The 14521-nt window shown below is 61.0% G+C and overlaps 1 protein-coding gene across 1 annotated transcript; it reads left to right on the top strand.

The window, feature by feature from the left end:
• Positions 1 to 7871: 7871 nt before the first annotated feature.
• Positions 7872 to 13937, top strand: GBX1 (gastrulation brain homeobox 1). Its single transcript, XM_069859102.1, has 2 exons — positions 7872 to 8319; positions 13417 to 13937. Exons 1-2 carry the CDS (start codon positions 7881 to 7883, stop codon positions 13935 to 13937), a joined length of 960 nt encoding a protein of 319 aa, XP_069715203.1. The 5' UTR covers positions 7872 to 7880.
• The last annotated feature ends 584 nt before the right edge of the window (positions 13938 to 14521 follow it).

Here is a 14521-nt window from a genome sequence, read left to right as displayed (position 1 = left end):
GGGCCCATGGTGTCCACCTTCCACCCCTGCCGGTGCAGGCTGCACCTTCCCAGCCATCCCCTTCTCCTCAAACACCTCCTGCCACCTCTCCCTCCCCATGCCAAACCCATCACTGTGTCCCTGTCTCAGCCAGCTTTGTCCTCTGCCTCATGCACCAATTCTAGAGCTGTCTTCACCCCTGCTAACCAGGACAACCTCCAGGCTTGCTGAGAAAAGCAGGATATGGGTGTTAGGGCATTTGTGGGACAGGGAGCAAACACGCTGCATTGGTCACAGTTTTAGTTGTAGGACATCGGTCTCCACATCCCAAAGCTACAAACTCTAACCTGAACCAGACAACCCTGGTGCCCTGGGCTGTTGTTGGGATCCTGTCTTTTTGTTGGGATCCTCATTCTATGATTCTATGACTTACAGGAGTCAAAGCGTGCCGTGTCCATCTCATCAGCTCTAGTGAACGCGTAGGCTAACAAAAAGCTACAGAAAACTATTTGAAAGTAGGGCTTCGGAAAGACATTCATTTGAAAAATGTTTCAAATAATTCAATTGCTCAGGGATCTGGTTCAGTGGAGGACCGATATGTTCGGGCTTGATGATCTCCAAGGTCTTTTCCAACATAGTGGTTCCATGATTCGATATTAATTAGGGTTCTGGCTTTTACTAATTTACCCAAGATATCCTTTGGTCACTGGTCTGGGATTGCCCGGGGTGTGTGTTGATCTTCCTGCTCTGTAGGTTCTTGGCTGTCCTTATGAATATGTTTAAATTCCGGAAAGGCGTTGGATTCGCCCCTGGCCCCCAGCTCTCTTGAGTTCCCTTGTGCCACGATCTGTTAGAAAGAAGAAAATCAATAGCTCGGTGAACTCATGAACCAACTAAAGCCTCGTGGATGTGCACCACCCTCCAGCACATGATGAACACTGTGACTGAGACAGTTTCTCTTTTGCATCTTCCGTAATTACTGATGGAATAGAAAATACTTTGTTACCTCTGTGAAATACGAACATTATCCGTGGTTGTTTCAAGTTCAGAGCACAAATAAGCTTTGAGTTCTTGGTTTTCGCTGTACGGAATGTGTGTTTGCACACAGAAACCTGGGGCAGATGCCCGGCGACGCACGGGACTCCCCACTGCTGGGAATTCCCACTCCAGAGCTGGCATTCCAAAAAACCTGAGAAACTGGAGAGGGCTCAGAGAAGAACCACAAGTGAGTTACGGACTGGACATGATTCCTGGAAGTGGGAGATTCAGAGGGGGGTGGGACGCTCCATGGCTGGTACTTGGAGTCCTGCGTGCAGTTGTAGGCACTTGCTCTTCGGTCCCAGATTTACGGCGCGGGAAGGGTTGACAGCGCTGTGAGAAGCATAGAAATCTACAATGTCCTGAGTTGGAGGGGAACCACAGGAATCATCATGTCCCGTTCCCGTGTCTGCACAGAAGAACCCCAGGAGCCACCCCACGTGCTACACGCTCCCTCCATCGCTGTGCACAAATGAAGGTCTCATTCAGCACTGCCTGTTCTTCTGAGGGTCTCGTAGGGACAAATCCAGATCCAGCAGCTGGAAATTGAGGCTGAGCAAACACATATTAGAAACGAGACACATTTTTAATAGCAAGGGTAATTAATCTCCTAGTTAATTGCATAATAGAATAGCTGATTGTGGTGGATGTATGTTTCTCATCTCTATCTTTTTCAAAGTCACCACAGAGCTGCCCCAGCCCAGACCAGGATTCAGCCCACGAGGTTCCCAGCGCAAATCCCAGAGGGATGAAGCTGCTTAATCACAGATCTGTGATCCGCAGTCTCCTCGCTCCCCCACGCCGCTTTGTCCCACTGGGGCTCTGTTTGGCCCCAGGGCGATGGAGAAGTTCCCCACGTCCCTCACCAGCACTGCTCACCCTGTTGGTTCTTCGTGGATGGCTCTGACTTCCCCTCAGCCTCCTTCGTGTCCAAACTGCCGGCTCCCTCGGGTTCCTTGCTCTGAATTCACTGCCTGTGCTGGTTTTGGAGAATGACAATAAATGGTGATGCCACTCTTGATTTTACTTGAATGTCCTGGTCTGGAAGGGACCCACAAGGACCATCGAGCCCAAATTCTGTCCTTGCACAGGATAACCCCAATATTCACACTGTGTGGCTGAGGGAATATCATCAGGCTTGGTGCCGAGACTGCTTCCCTCGAAGCTGTTCCAGTGCTCCTCCACCCTCTGGGGCAAGAGCCTTTTCCAGCCCTCCCTTGGCACATCTTCCTGCCATTCCCACAGATCCAGAAAGAAAAGATCAACACCTGCTCCTCCTCTGAGGGCTGGAGCACTTCCCGTAGGAGGACAGGCTGGGAGAGATAGGGATGCTCAGCCTGGAGAAGAGAAGGCTCTGGGGAGACCTTAGAGCGGCTTCCAGTATGGAAAGGGGCTCCAGGAAAGCCGGTGGGGGGGATGCTCTTGATCAGGGTGTTCAGGGACAGGACGAGGGGAATGGTGTTGAGCAGAAAGAGGGGAGGTTGAGATGAGATCCTAGGGAGAAATGCTTTGCTGTGAGGGTGGGGAGGCCCTGGCCCAGGTTGCCCAGAGAAGCTGCAGCTGCCCCATCCCTGGAGGGGTTCAAGGCCAGGTTGGATGGGGCTTGGAGCCCCTGATCCAGCGGGAGGTGTCCCTGCCCATGGCAGGGGTGGAACTGGAAGGTCTTTGAGCTCCCTTCCAATCTGAACCATTCTATGTTTCTCCATTTAAGTTCTAGTTCTTCTCTATTTCGGAAACCCTGGCTTGGGACAAGTGCTTGGAAGCCGCCTTTTTCTGCTCCGAGATCTTGTCAGTGGCAAAACCAGGCACCTGGAAACATTCTTTCCACTATTAACGAGGATCCTAGATCCTTGTTTCTCCAGCTCTCTGCCGGGGCCCATTCCCGGAGAGGATCCCCAGGCACGAGCGGGTGCCTCCTCAGCCGCTGCAGGCAGTTTGTGGAACACACGGAGCGACTCACCGGTGGTGTGAAGACCAGTAAGATGCCATCTGGAACCACCCAGGCGCCCCGTGCGTCCCAGTTTGTCCCATTCAGACCACGGGGATAATCCAACAGCAGCGCACGTGTCTGGTGGGAACCCAGCTGATGTGAAGAGCACAGCCACCCCGTTCTCGAGGCTTCCCCAACCCCGTGTAAATTCTCCAGTGGCACCATCCTGGCTTTCGATGTGTTCGGGAGCTGAATTGCAGGGATGCCCAGAGGCCGTGACCAGATTTAGTCCCGTTGTGCTGGATTCCATGTGGAGATCATAAGTGGAGCAGGTAGAGGCATAAAGTTAAGGTTGCGTAGCAGTTTCCATTAGAGACCTGCTTTCATTCCCAGTCAGCTCTCAAACCTGAATGGCTGCGGCTGTGCTTCCCCACGCTGCGTGCTCAGCTCCGAGTGAACTTTTCCTGTTACAGCTACGGCAAAAATTAATTGGGCTCCACTCGGTGCGGGCTCCCGACCTCAGAGCAGCCGCTCTCAGCACGGAAAGCTGGCCCAGGTGAGTCTTCTTCTGCCCAGCAGCTTGGGATTGGCTTTTCCTAAATCACCAGTCTCCAAGGATCCCATCTTCCATCACTAAGCATGGACGTTTTGAGAGGCTGATGGTTTTCTCCCAGGAAGCCTCTGTTGGGAGTCACACCAGAGACACTGTGCTGACCACACAGGTCATGTCTCACCTTCAGAACAGACCCTGTGTCCAAGGTCAGGGCTTGAGCAGAACACTTTCTGGACCCTGAGCTATTGACCACTACTCTCTGAACGTGACCATCCAACCGATTCCTTTTTCACCGAACAGTCCACCTATCACATCCACATCTCTCCAATGCAGAGAGAAGGATGTTGTAGGGGACCATGTCAGAGGCTTTACTGAAGCCCAGATAGATCACATCCGCTGGTTTTCCCGTGTCCACTGCTGTGGTTACCCCATCGTAGAAAAGCCCCTAGGGTGGTCATATAGGACCTGCCCCTGGTGAGGCCATGCTGGCCGCCACTTTCCGATGGTCACCAGTCTCCAGCAGGGAACAGAGAGGAAGAAGAAGAAGCACCTTCCGTAGTTCTGATGGAGGAAGCAGACAACAGGAGGGGTGGGAAGCAGAGGTGGATGGACAGAGGAAAGAGGGACAACTTGGGCAGCCACAGGTTGGAGGAGACCGTAGAATCATAAAATGGTTTGTGCCAGAGGGACCTTAAAGATGGGATGGGCTGAGCCTGGACTTGAATTCAGGACTCAGGGCACAGCCCAGTGAGACTCATGGCCGAGTGCTGAGGCTGATGAACCCAGCAGTGCGACCCAGCGAGCCCAGGACAGAAGGGAGAGAGCAGATCTCCTCCCGAGAGTCTTTTTTGGCTCTGTGTCTCGGGGTCCTGAGAGGTCTCTGCCAACAGCCAAGAGTGCGGCGAGACCAAGGGCTTTAGGAATTGCACGTGCAATCGATATTCCTCATGTACACGGTGCTTTGGAGGGGGCATCCTTGGGGGCATTAAGGGAGCGGCTGGGTCTGTTGGAGCCCGATAAAATGGAATAGAGAAGGCATGCGGGGAGGCAGAGGCGCCCAGGGAGCGTTCCCAACAGCCGAGGTCTGAGCCTCAAGTGGAAGCCATGGAAACTGCATTTCCACCGCACGGTGAGAAACTGGGAGATCGGATCCAGGATACGGGACCTGGGAAAGCCCCTGGAGGTCCAAGAGTTATCACCCTCCGGCTGGGCTCACCCTGCAGGGAGGGTGGATGAGGAGCTCTCACTCTTGTTCAGTGCATGCACTAGGGTACAACACTACAATATTTGCTTTAGTTTGCTCACAACCCTTTATTTCCCCCGTCCTTCAACCTCTCCTCCTCAGCATCTTTGCTTTGCAACTTGGCAGATGAGATTCTACGGTGAAGTCTCATGAGACAGAGTAAACCAGAGTGGAGCACAACGTCAGGGCCATGAGTACATTGCCCTCCTGCTGGGGGCTCGAGTCTCCGGGGTCAAAGCCAACTTAGATGCTGCAGCCATCCACCTATGAAGAACCTCAGCAAGAACCTGCCCTGCTTCGGCTGCGGAGGTGCTTTGGAGCTCAGCCCCTCACCCTTCATCTTTGCCTGAACCAGGACGCAGGCACAGCTCATCTCGTACCTCCTCGATGCTGACAATGATCCCGACCCACTGGTTTGACCTTCTGGCTTGGCTTTGGACTCGCTTCACCTCTGGGAGAGCAAGACTTGCTGGGCGACGGCTGGACAGCTGGTGACCTTCAGCAGATCTGCTCCCCTTCCCTGCATCTCGCGTGACTGCAGCCTCATCAGGGAAGCCATGGGCTGCCTGCAACTCCTGCTTCCTGGCTCCCCTTCCCTGCTGGAGCAGCATCCCGGCTTGGAGCTGAGTTAGTGTTCTAGGAGAGACAAGGGCTGTGGGTAATGCGAGTGCATGATCGGGTAAGCAGAACCTGAACCTTGGGGACATAGCTGGGGCTTTGAAGGGTGCACACTGTGGGTTGGCAGAGGCCAGCGGGGCAGCTAGTGTTGTTGGCTCCAGGAGGGACCTGCTGCTTTGGGCACGGGCAGCCACCCCTCCTCGCAGGAGCTGCTGTTCATTGCCCAGCCGCCTCAGTTTTCCCAGCCGGGTCACGGAAAACGGCAGCGTCCTGCCGCTCGCAAGCATCTTGTGGACTGATGAGGGTGCAAGGTGTGGGCTGAAGGTTCACAGAATCATTGAGGTTGGAAAAGACCTAAGATCATCCATCCCAAACCAGCAGCCCAGCCCCACCACGCCGACTGAACCCTGTTCCAAGGTGCCTGTCTACAGGCTTTTTGAACACCTCCAGGGTTGGAAACCCCACCGCTTCCTTGGGCAGCTTCTTCCAGTGTTTGAACAAGGGATCAAATCGCGGTTGCTCAGGTGTTAGGAGGACAGAGCCCTGTGGCTCCACGCCGCCTGCCCCGATGGAGCTGGGCATGGCGAGCGTCCCGCAGGGCAGCAGCCGGGGAGCCTCATTCCCTGCCCAGGCTCCAGCTCCCCATTCCCATTCCAGCCCCCCATTCCCATTCCAGCCCCATGGGAGCAGCGTGGGCAGTGCCGGGGGAGCCTCATGCCCTGCTTGGGCTCCAGACCCCACTCCCACTCTGACCCCGTAGGAGCAGCACTGGGAGTGCTGGGGAACCTCATTACCAGCTCAGGTTCCAGCTCCCCATTCCCACTCCGGCAGCACAGGAGCAGCACTGAGGGTGCTGGGGGAGCTCATTCCTCGCTCGGGATCCAGCCCTTGTTCCCATTCCAAGGGAGCCTCATTCCTCACTCTGGCCCCATGGGAACAGCACTGGAGGTGCTGAGGGGCCTCATTCCCCACTCGGGATCCAGCCCCCCGGTCCCACTCCGGCCCCATGGGAACATTCCTGGGGGTGCTGGGGGGTCTTCATGCCTCACTCAGGATCCAGCCCCCCAGTCCCACTCCAGCCCCATGGGAACGGCCCTGGGAGTGCTGGGGGGGCCTCATTCCTCACTCAGGATCCAGCCCTTGTTCCCATTCCAAGGGAGCCTCATTCCCCACTCTGGCCCCATGGGAACAGCATTGGGGATGCTGGCGGGGGGGGGGGCTCCAGCCCCCCAATCCCACTCGGGCCCCACAGCCTCCCCCGCCGCCCACTGCACGGAGACCCCTCTCCGAGCCCCCAGCCGAGGCTCCATCCCCGGGATGGGGCAGACGAGCCTCTCCCGGTGGCCCCGCGCCTGGGACGGACGCAGCCGCTCCCCTGGCACAGCCCGGGGGGACCCGGTGTCCGTCGGGGCTCTCGATCCCTGCCGGTGCCCGCGGTCCCCGGGCCGCCCCTCGCCAGGCTCGGCCGTCGGGAGCCGTCGGGAAGCGCCGGGAGCCCCGGGAGGTGGAGCTGGCCCCGTCCGTTATCCCGGGGCGGGGGAAAGGATGCTCGGAGCTCGCCCCGTCCGTTATCCCGGGGCGGGGGGAAGGATGCTCGGAGCGGCCCCGTCCCGTCCCCACAACAGCGCCCTTGTGCCGGTCCGTAATTGCTAATCATCAATCACCATTAACAGCCGCTGATGAGGCGGGAGGGGGAGGCGCCTTCCCGGGGGCCGGGGAGGGGGGGGACCGGGGGGCGCTGCCCCGGCGGAGCGGGCGCCGGAGGAGCAGCTCGACCGTGATGTGCGGAAGATGGATGAGAGCAGAGGGCAACACCCCCCCCCGCCTCCCACCCCCCCTCTCCCCCGGCCCGGCCCCCCCGAGCGGGCGGCTCCGAGCGCGCCTCCCTCCGCCGCCGCGACAACCGAGCGGGCGAGCGCCGGAGCGGGAGGCGAGCGGCGGCTCTCGGCGGGCACCGGAGCCTCGGGAAGGGCTCACCGGGAGCCCTCGGGCGGCGGCTCTCGCCGGGCACCGGGAGCCCTCGAGGAGGCGTCACCGGGAGCCCTCAAGCAGCAGCTCTCGCCGGGCACCGGAGCCCCCGAGTACGTCTCACCGGGAGCCCTCGGGCAGCTCTCGAGCGGCGGCTCCCGCAGGGCACCGGGAAGCGGCTCTTGCCGGGCACCGGAGCCCCCGGGCGGCTCTAACCGGAGCCCTCGGGCGGTAGCGCTCGCCGGGCACCGGGAGCCCCCGGGAAGGTGTCACCGGGAGCCCTCGGGTGGCAGCTCTCGCCGGGCACCGGAGCCCCCGGGAAGGCGTCACCGGAGCCCTCGGGAAGGTCTCACCGGGCACCGGGAGCCCTCGAGGTGGTCTCACCGGGGGCCCCCGGGAAGGTCTCACCGGGAGCCCCCGGGCCGGTGTCACCGGAGCCCCCGGGCCGGTGTCCCCGGGCAGCGGGCGGCGCCGGGGGCGCTCGGGGGGCCCGGTGGTCGCTCGGGGCGAGTTGGCGGCGCCGCGGGTCGCCGGGGCAGCAGCCGCTCGCCATGCAGAGACCCAGCGGCCCCGGCGCCGCCTTCTCCATCGACTCTCTGATCGGGCCGCCGCCGCCGCGCTCGGGGCACCTGCTGTACACCGGGTACCCCATGTTCATGCCGTACCGGCCGCTGGTGCTGCCGCCGGCGCCGCTGCAGCCGGGGCTGCCGCCGCTCGCCCCGCTCGCCTCCTTCGCCGGCCGCCTCTCCAACACCTTCTGCGGGCTGGGACAGGCCGTCCCGTCCATGGTGGCGCTCACCACCGCCCTGCCCGGCTTCTCCGAGCCCCCCGACGGCTTCTACCCCTCGCAGGAGCTGCCCCCGCCGCGGGGCGACGGCGGCTGCCGACGGGGCCCCGAGGGGCTGGAGGCGGAGGAGCCGCCGCCGGGGCGCGACAAGGGACCCCAGGAGCCGCCGCTGCCCTTCCCGGACCCCTTCCCCGGGCTGGCAGGTACGAACCGCGCCGGGCGGACCCCCCCCACCCTGCTCCCGGGGCCCCCGGTCCCCGCTCTCCGCAGCCCCGTCCCCAGCCGGGAGCACCGGGAGCACCGGGACGGCGGCTCCTCCGCCCCGCGACGGCCCCGCAGCCGCCGCAACTTCCCCGGGGGGGAGGGAGACTCCGCAACCGGGATGCGGGGAGGGGGCGGGAGGGTCCGGGGCGAGAAGGACCGGGGCAACGGAGTCTGGACCCCCGGCCGGCGGGCACCGGGGCCGGAGCTGCAGCCCGAGGGCACCGGGGGCAGCGGGAGACGGAGCGGAGCGGGACCGGGCAGCACCGGAGCCAGACGGGACCGAGCTTGTGGGGACCGGAGCTGCAGCTGGAGGGGACCGGAGCCAAGCAGGACCGGGCTGGGGGGGCACCGGGACCGGGGCGGCGCGGAGCTCTCCGAGGCACCGGGATGCAGGACGGCGAGCATCCCCCCCGGTGCCCGCATCCCCCCCGGTGCAGCTGCGGCCGCTCCCCGCACGGTGCCGTGAGTGGCGGCGCTCGGGGCTCCCTGTTCGCTGTCACTGCTCCGAGACCCCCGGGGCAGCCCCCGCTCCCGGGCGGCTGCCCTGACCCTCTCCCCCTCAGCCCCTCTCCCCTTCACCTCCCTCCACTGCTTCACTTCCCCTCACCCTGCTCCCTTTTACCTCCCTCCACTACTCTGCTCCCCTTTGCCCTGCTCCACTTTGCTCCTCTCCCTTTTACCTCCTTCTGCTGCTCCACTCTGCTCACCCTTCTCCCCTTCGCTCCTCTCCCTTTCACCTCCCTCCACTACTCCTCTCCCCTTCTCTCCTCTCCCCTTCTCTCCTCTCCCCTTCTCTCCTCTCCCCTTCTCTCCTCTCCCCTTCTCTCCTCTCCCCTTCTCTCCTCTCCCCTTCTCTCCTCTCCCCTTCTCTCCTCTCCCCTTCTCCCCTTGCTCCCCTGGCCCCGTTCTGCTTTGCTCCTCTCCCTTTCGCCTCCCTCGGCTGCTCCCCTCCCCGCTCCCCTGTTCCCCCTGTGCCCACAGCCTCAGCTCCGGCTTTGCCCAGCGGCTCAGGCAGACGGTGACTCCGCTGCTGGGACCCCACTGGGTGTTGGCCAAGGGCGGTTGTGGGGTCGTTGCCTTTGTGAGCCGCAGCCGCTCCCTCCAGCATGCGGGCACCAGCCTCCGTGACTTGTTGCTCCGTATTTATCATCCAGCTCTTGCCCTCTCCCACCTCAGCTCCCTCAGAAAAGGGCTCGAGGTGCCCGTCCCGTGGCCAGAGTGGGACAGACACAGTCTGCGCTGCCTCCCTGCTCACCCCTGACATCTACCTTTGTCTCACACGCTCCTCAGCATCGATGTGTGCTGAGGAGTCTGTGCTGCTTCTTGCTCATCGGCCTCTCCTGCTTCATCCCAGGTCTTTTCCTTGCCCTGCCTCGCTCTTCCCTCAGGAGACCCCATCCCTCACTCAGGTTCCCCCTGAACCAACCCCTCAGCAGGGCAACCAGGGCCTTTTGCCTCCCCGCTGGGTCATGGGGGTTTGGTGCTCCCCGGCCTCTGGGCTGAGTCCCTTTTGTTGGAGAATCTCCTCGGGGAGAGCCCTGCCCTGACCAAATCCCGCTCCCTGTGTGACCGCATCTTCCCAGTCTGTGGGGAAACGAACTGTGCTGGGCTCGCTTCCCATCCTGGCTCCTCCGCAGCGAAGCCGAGCGCGTCCTCTCCTCCCAAGGGACTCGGATGAGCTGTCCCAGGCAGCGGCCGCTCCCGATAGCGAGGTATCTTGCTCTCGTCTCTGAGTCGTGCCCCATTGCGGCTGACTCGTACGATGGAAGGAAATAAGCTTTGCTGCCGCGATGTGTTCACGGCTGCTGAGTTGCCGTCTCCGAGCACCGCGCTCGCTCTGGAGCTGTGAAGGATTCTTGACCTTCTGCACCAGCAGGTGCCCGCACGGACCTGCCTCTTGGGGCTGCTCTGCCCAGGTCCAAGGGGATTTGTCAGACCCGACGTGCCCCCCTTCTCCTTGACCCAATGTTTCTCCTGACTGTACCCTCCAAGACCCTTGGGGATGGACAACAGGGTTTGTTTCACCAGCCATCTTAGATGAGAGCCAGGGTGCTGTGGGCTTTTCCCACAATTAAGGAAGAGAAACACGACTGGTGTCAAAAGGAGGCATCAAAAACCTCTCTATAATACAGCTTGTGCCGGCATCCTACCTGTGGCCCTGGCCAAAAGCAATTGTCCAGGGAGGAGCAAGAGAGCGCAACCTGTGCGATGCTCTCTGCAGTGACACTTCCCTCGCATCCAGCCGCCTGCGCCTCGGGCTTCCCGAGCCAGGTGGTGTTTCTGCATATTCAGTAACCTTTGACCGGCTCCTCTTCCGTGACCTTATCGAGGCTCCCCTGGCGTCCACCAGAAGGGAGAGAGACACTTGGCACCAGCCGCATCCTGGGGCAAGGAGCTCCTCAGAGCTCTGTTCTGCAGAAGGACCAGGTGAAGCAGAAACGCCTCCTTTTGTCTGTTTTACTGACATCAATACCCTAAAGTGATGACATCTGTCCCCAGGCTCCGTTAGCGTCTCCATCGTGCAGGTGCCAGTGGAGACAAGATCAGTCGTTTGCTGGAGGAGACGAAGGAGCCGATGCTCTGTTCCAGGACCTCTTTCCCTGCATCTCGTGTTTCAAACTCGCTTCCAGCTGCTGTCACACTCCTGGGGAGAGGAGAGGTGCGTAGGGGAGCTGATGGCAAGAAGCAGCGAAGCTCTGAGTCTGGTCTGTTGCTGCAGCTGCAACGGAAAGAATGACCCCTGGGATAAAGGTCCTCAACACCCCATCTCTCCACACGTCTTCCGAGGGTGTCCCTGACCTGGGGAGGTCTCCACCGCGACCCAGGCAGTGGTCTGAGACTCTCCCTTGGGTTTAGGTGGTAACTGCACGCCCGGTCAGGGGCAGGGTGAGGTTCTGGGTTCCCTGTGAAGATGGGGAGGGCTCTTTGTCAGGGAGGGCAGGGACAGGACGAGGGGGAACGGTTTTGAGCTGAAAGAGGGGAGATTGAGATGAGATCTTAGGGAGAAATGTTCTTCTGTGAGGGTGGGGAGGCCCTGGCTCAGGCTGCCCAGAGCAGGGGTGGCTGCCCCATCCCTGGAGGGGTTCAAGGCCAGTTGGATGGGGCTTGGAGCCCCTGATCCAGTGGGAGGTGTCCCTGCCCATGGCAGGGGTGGGACTGGATGGGCTTTGAGGTCCCTTCCACCCCAAACCATTCCATGATTCTATGAATATAACAAAGAGCTCTTCTGGCTGTCACCCATCCTGATCCAAGCCTCCCTGCTCCTGCTTGAATACCTTTGATACCTGTGACCTCTCACCTTGCCCACCACATCCGTAACAAGACCAACAAACAGCTGGGACTTGGTGGAGATCAAAGCAGCTGCTCAAACCTATTTTTCATCTGCTGCCTTCCTATTTGCTTTTCCAAAGTCCCAAATCTTTCCTTCACGGCAGCTTCACCCCCCATTCAGCACGTTCTCCCACAAGCGGGTGGGTTCTCTGCCTTCTTTGCTTCCTCAATGGGGACAATCTTGGTGACTGACAGTCCCATAGATCCATTTTCCTTGGGAAAACCTCTGGTTTAGGCTCTGCCACCAGCGGGTTCTGAGCTCCTTGCTGCAAATTCATCCCTTTGATAACGAAGCCACGAGACATGCTGGTCTGCTAGAGACCGGTGGGGTCTGGTTCAGAGGTGAGTGTCCAGAGGCAGCCCCACCAGCACGAATTCTCTGGGTCTTTTATGCCACCCCCCGACCCTCACCCTCAAAAAGAAAGAGGTCGCTGCCTCTTCTTCTGCAGCGGAATAGAGACGGAGCAGGAGGAGCAGGGAGATGATTCCAGCTCTGCAAAGCCACCAGGACTTGCAGGACTGGCAAGGGGTGTGGGAGCTCCGCAGCAGCCAGGACTCCTAGAGCATCTCCTGGGATCAGGCAGTTTCCTGCAGTTACTGCTTGTGTTTTCACCACCCTGCACCTTCAGGTGCCTCAAGGCTGCTCTGCCTTTCCCCCTGAGATGAGGTGAGCTGCCCATGGATCCAGCTGCCCATGGATCCAGCTGCCCATGGATCCAGCTGCCCGTGCTGCACATGCCAGGACCTGGATGCTCTTTGGAGAGTGGCAGCACTTCAGGATCAGCTCCTTCCAGCAGCAATTCCTGCCAGTCAGGCTTGGAGAGTTTTCTGGTCCCTTTTAGTCTCAACATGTCAGAAAAGCTTCTTCATCTGCTTGTGTGTAGCTGTGACTCCTCTCCCTCCATCACCCTTGGCTGTGGCTGGGAGCATCTTCTCACTTGATCTCCTGCAAGGTCTTTGTTGGAGCCCTTCTACCCATGCTGTGACTGTCTTCCAGGCCTCTTTCCTCCCCGCTGCCTCCCAGCCTTGTCCCCCCTTGCTCCCTAGTCGCACAGTCATTCAGGCAGCAGCGTGGGACACAAGAAGCTGGCAAGAAGAGGATCCATACCCCTATACCCTATCAACATCCTTGCAGGCAGTGGAATAGAAGTGAGGGTGGAGGTCCGAGTGCTGCCTCCTGTCTGGGTGGCCCAGGATGAGGTCCTGTCCTTTGAGGGATGCTGGCAGCCCCATCCCGCCCCTCTGCACCGGCTGGTGGTGGGAAACAAGCCCTGGGCATCAGCACCTTGTTCCCTGCACCCTGGGATGAAGGAAGGGGAGCCCTGGGGAGACGTTGCCAGGCTGGAACTGGCTCAGACTGCTGTTTGCAGGGTGTTCCCTCAGCTCCTCCTGCCTGGGTTCTTGCTGGGTGAATATGATCCATGGGCTGATGCATTGGGATGGGACAGAGGAGCCAAGGGGCAAGGAGCAGAACTTCTTTCTGGATGCCGAGGTCTGGATGAACCCTGGAAAGGCTGCGGTGTGCTCTGCGGGAACGAGGCAGGGATGCTGGCGTGGATGGGTTGTGGGATGGGGACGGTGACACGCGTGGTGGGACTGAGCGTGCATCCTGGGAAGCTGCTTCTCCAGAGGCTCCGGGTGCTCGGTGGGCGCAGGGGCCCCTCGGTGGGCGCAGGCGGCGGGTGCTGATGCTCTGTGCCCCACAGACGGGAAGGCGTACAGCTCGGACGAGGAGAAGGCGGAGGTGAAGTCGGCGGCGACGCCGTGCAGCGAGCGGGAGGAGGAGAGCTCGGCGGGCGACAGCGAGGAGGAACCTTTCCTGGACAGGGCGGCCGCCAGCGCGCTGGGCACCAAGGGCAAGGGCAAGGGGGGCCCCGCGGCTGAGCAGGCTCCACCGGGCTCCACGGCCGGGAAGAGCCGGCGGCGGCGGACGGCCTTCACCAGCGAGCAGCTGCTGGAGCTGGAGAAGGAATTCCACTGCAAGAAGTACCTGAGCCTGACGGAGCGCTCGCAGATCGCGCACGCCCTGAAGCTGAGCGAGGTGCAGGTCAAGATCTGGTTCCAGAACCGCCGCGCCAAGTGGAAACGCATCAAGGCGGGCAACGTCAGCAACCGCTCGGGCGAGCCCGTCCGCAACCCCAAGATCGTGGTGCCCATCCCCGTGCACGTCAACCGCTTCGCCGTGCGCAGCCAGCACCAGCAGATCGAGCAGGGCGCGCGGCCCTGAGCCCCGTCGGGGCGCTGGACCTGGGGCGGGCGGCCAGCAGCGTTGAGGGGTCCCGGCCACGGCACCCGCTCCCACTCCTCTGTACATGCCCCTTATTTATTCCATGTAAACTCTGTACATACGGCAGCGTGTCCGTCTGTCCGTGCCGCGGGGAGCGCGGGCGGCTGGGGCCGAGGCTGGGGCTGCGCTGCCCACCCCTGTATAGCTGTGATTTCAATAAATTATTTTCTATGGAGCGAGGTTAGGTTCTTCCGCGGTGCTGAGCCTCTGGCCACGCTGCAGGGAGGCAGGGATGGGGGTTGCAGCCAGCAGAGACCCCCAGCCCAGCAGGGGAACGGGTTGGGGCAAGAGGCAAGGGCTGGGGCTGAGAAAGGAGAAGGGGAAGGGACGGGTCCATCCTTGCCCCCACAGCCCCCTGCCCGGAGCCAGCAGCGCTCCCTGGGGTGGTGGGACACACGCTGTTCCCAGGCTCCCCCTATGCCCACGTCCCCTGCCCTGCTCCGGGACAGCCGGCACCCCCGGTGTCCCAGTCCACACCACGATCTGCTCTGCACCGGGCTGGATTGCCACCCTCCTTGAAAGCA

This window comes from Phaenicophaeus curvirostris, chromosome 6 (genome assembly GCF_032191515.1).
Source record: "Phaenicophaeus curvirostris isolate KB17595 chromosome 6, BPBGC_Pcur_1.0, whole genome shotgun sequence".
In the NCBI taxonomy this organism is placed as follows: domain Eukaryota; kingdom Metazoa; phylum Chordata; class Aves; order Cuculiformes; family Cuculidae; genus Phaenicophaeus; species Phaenicophaeus curvirostris.
This window is presented reverse-complemented; position numbering and strand designations above follow the sequence as displayed.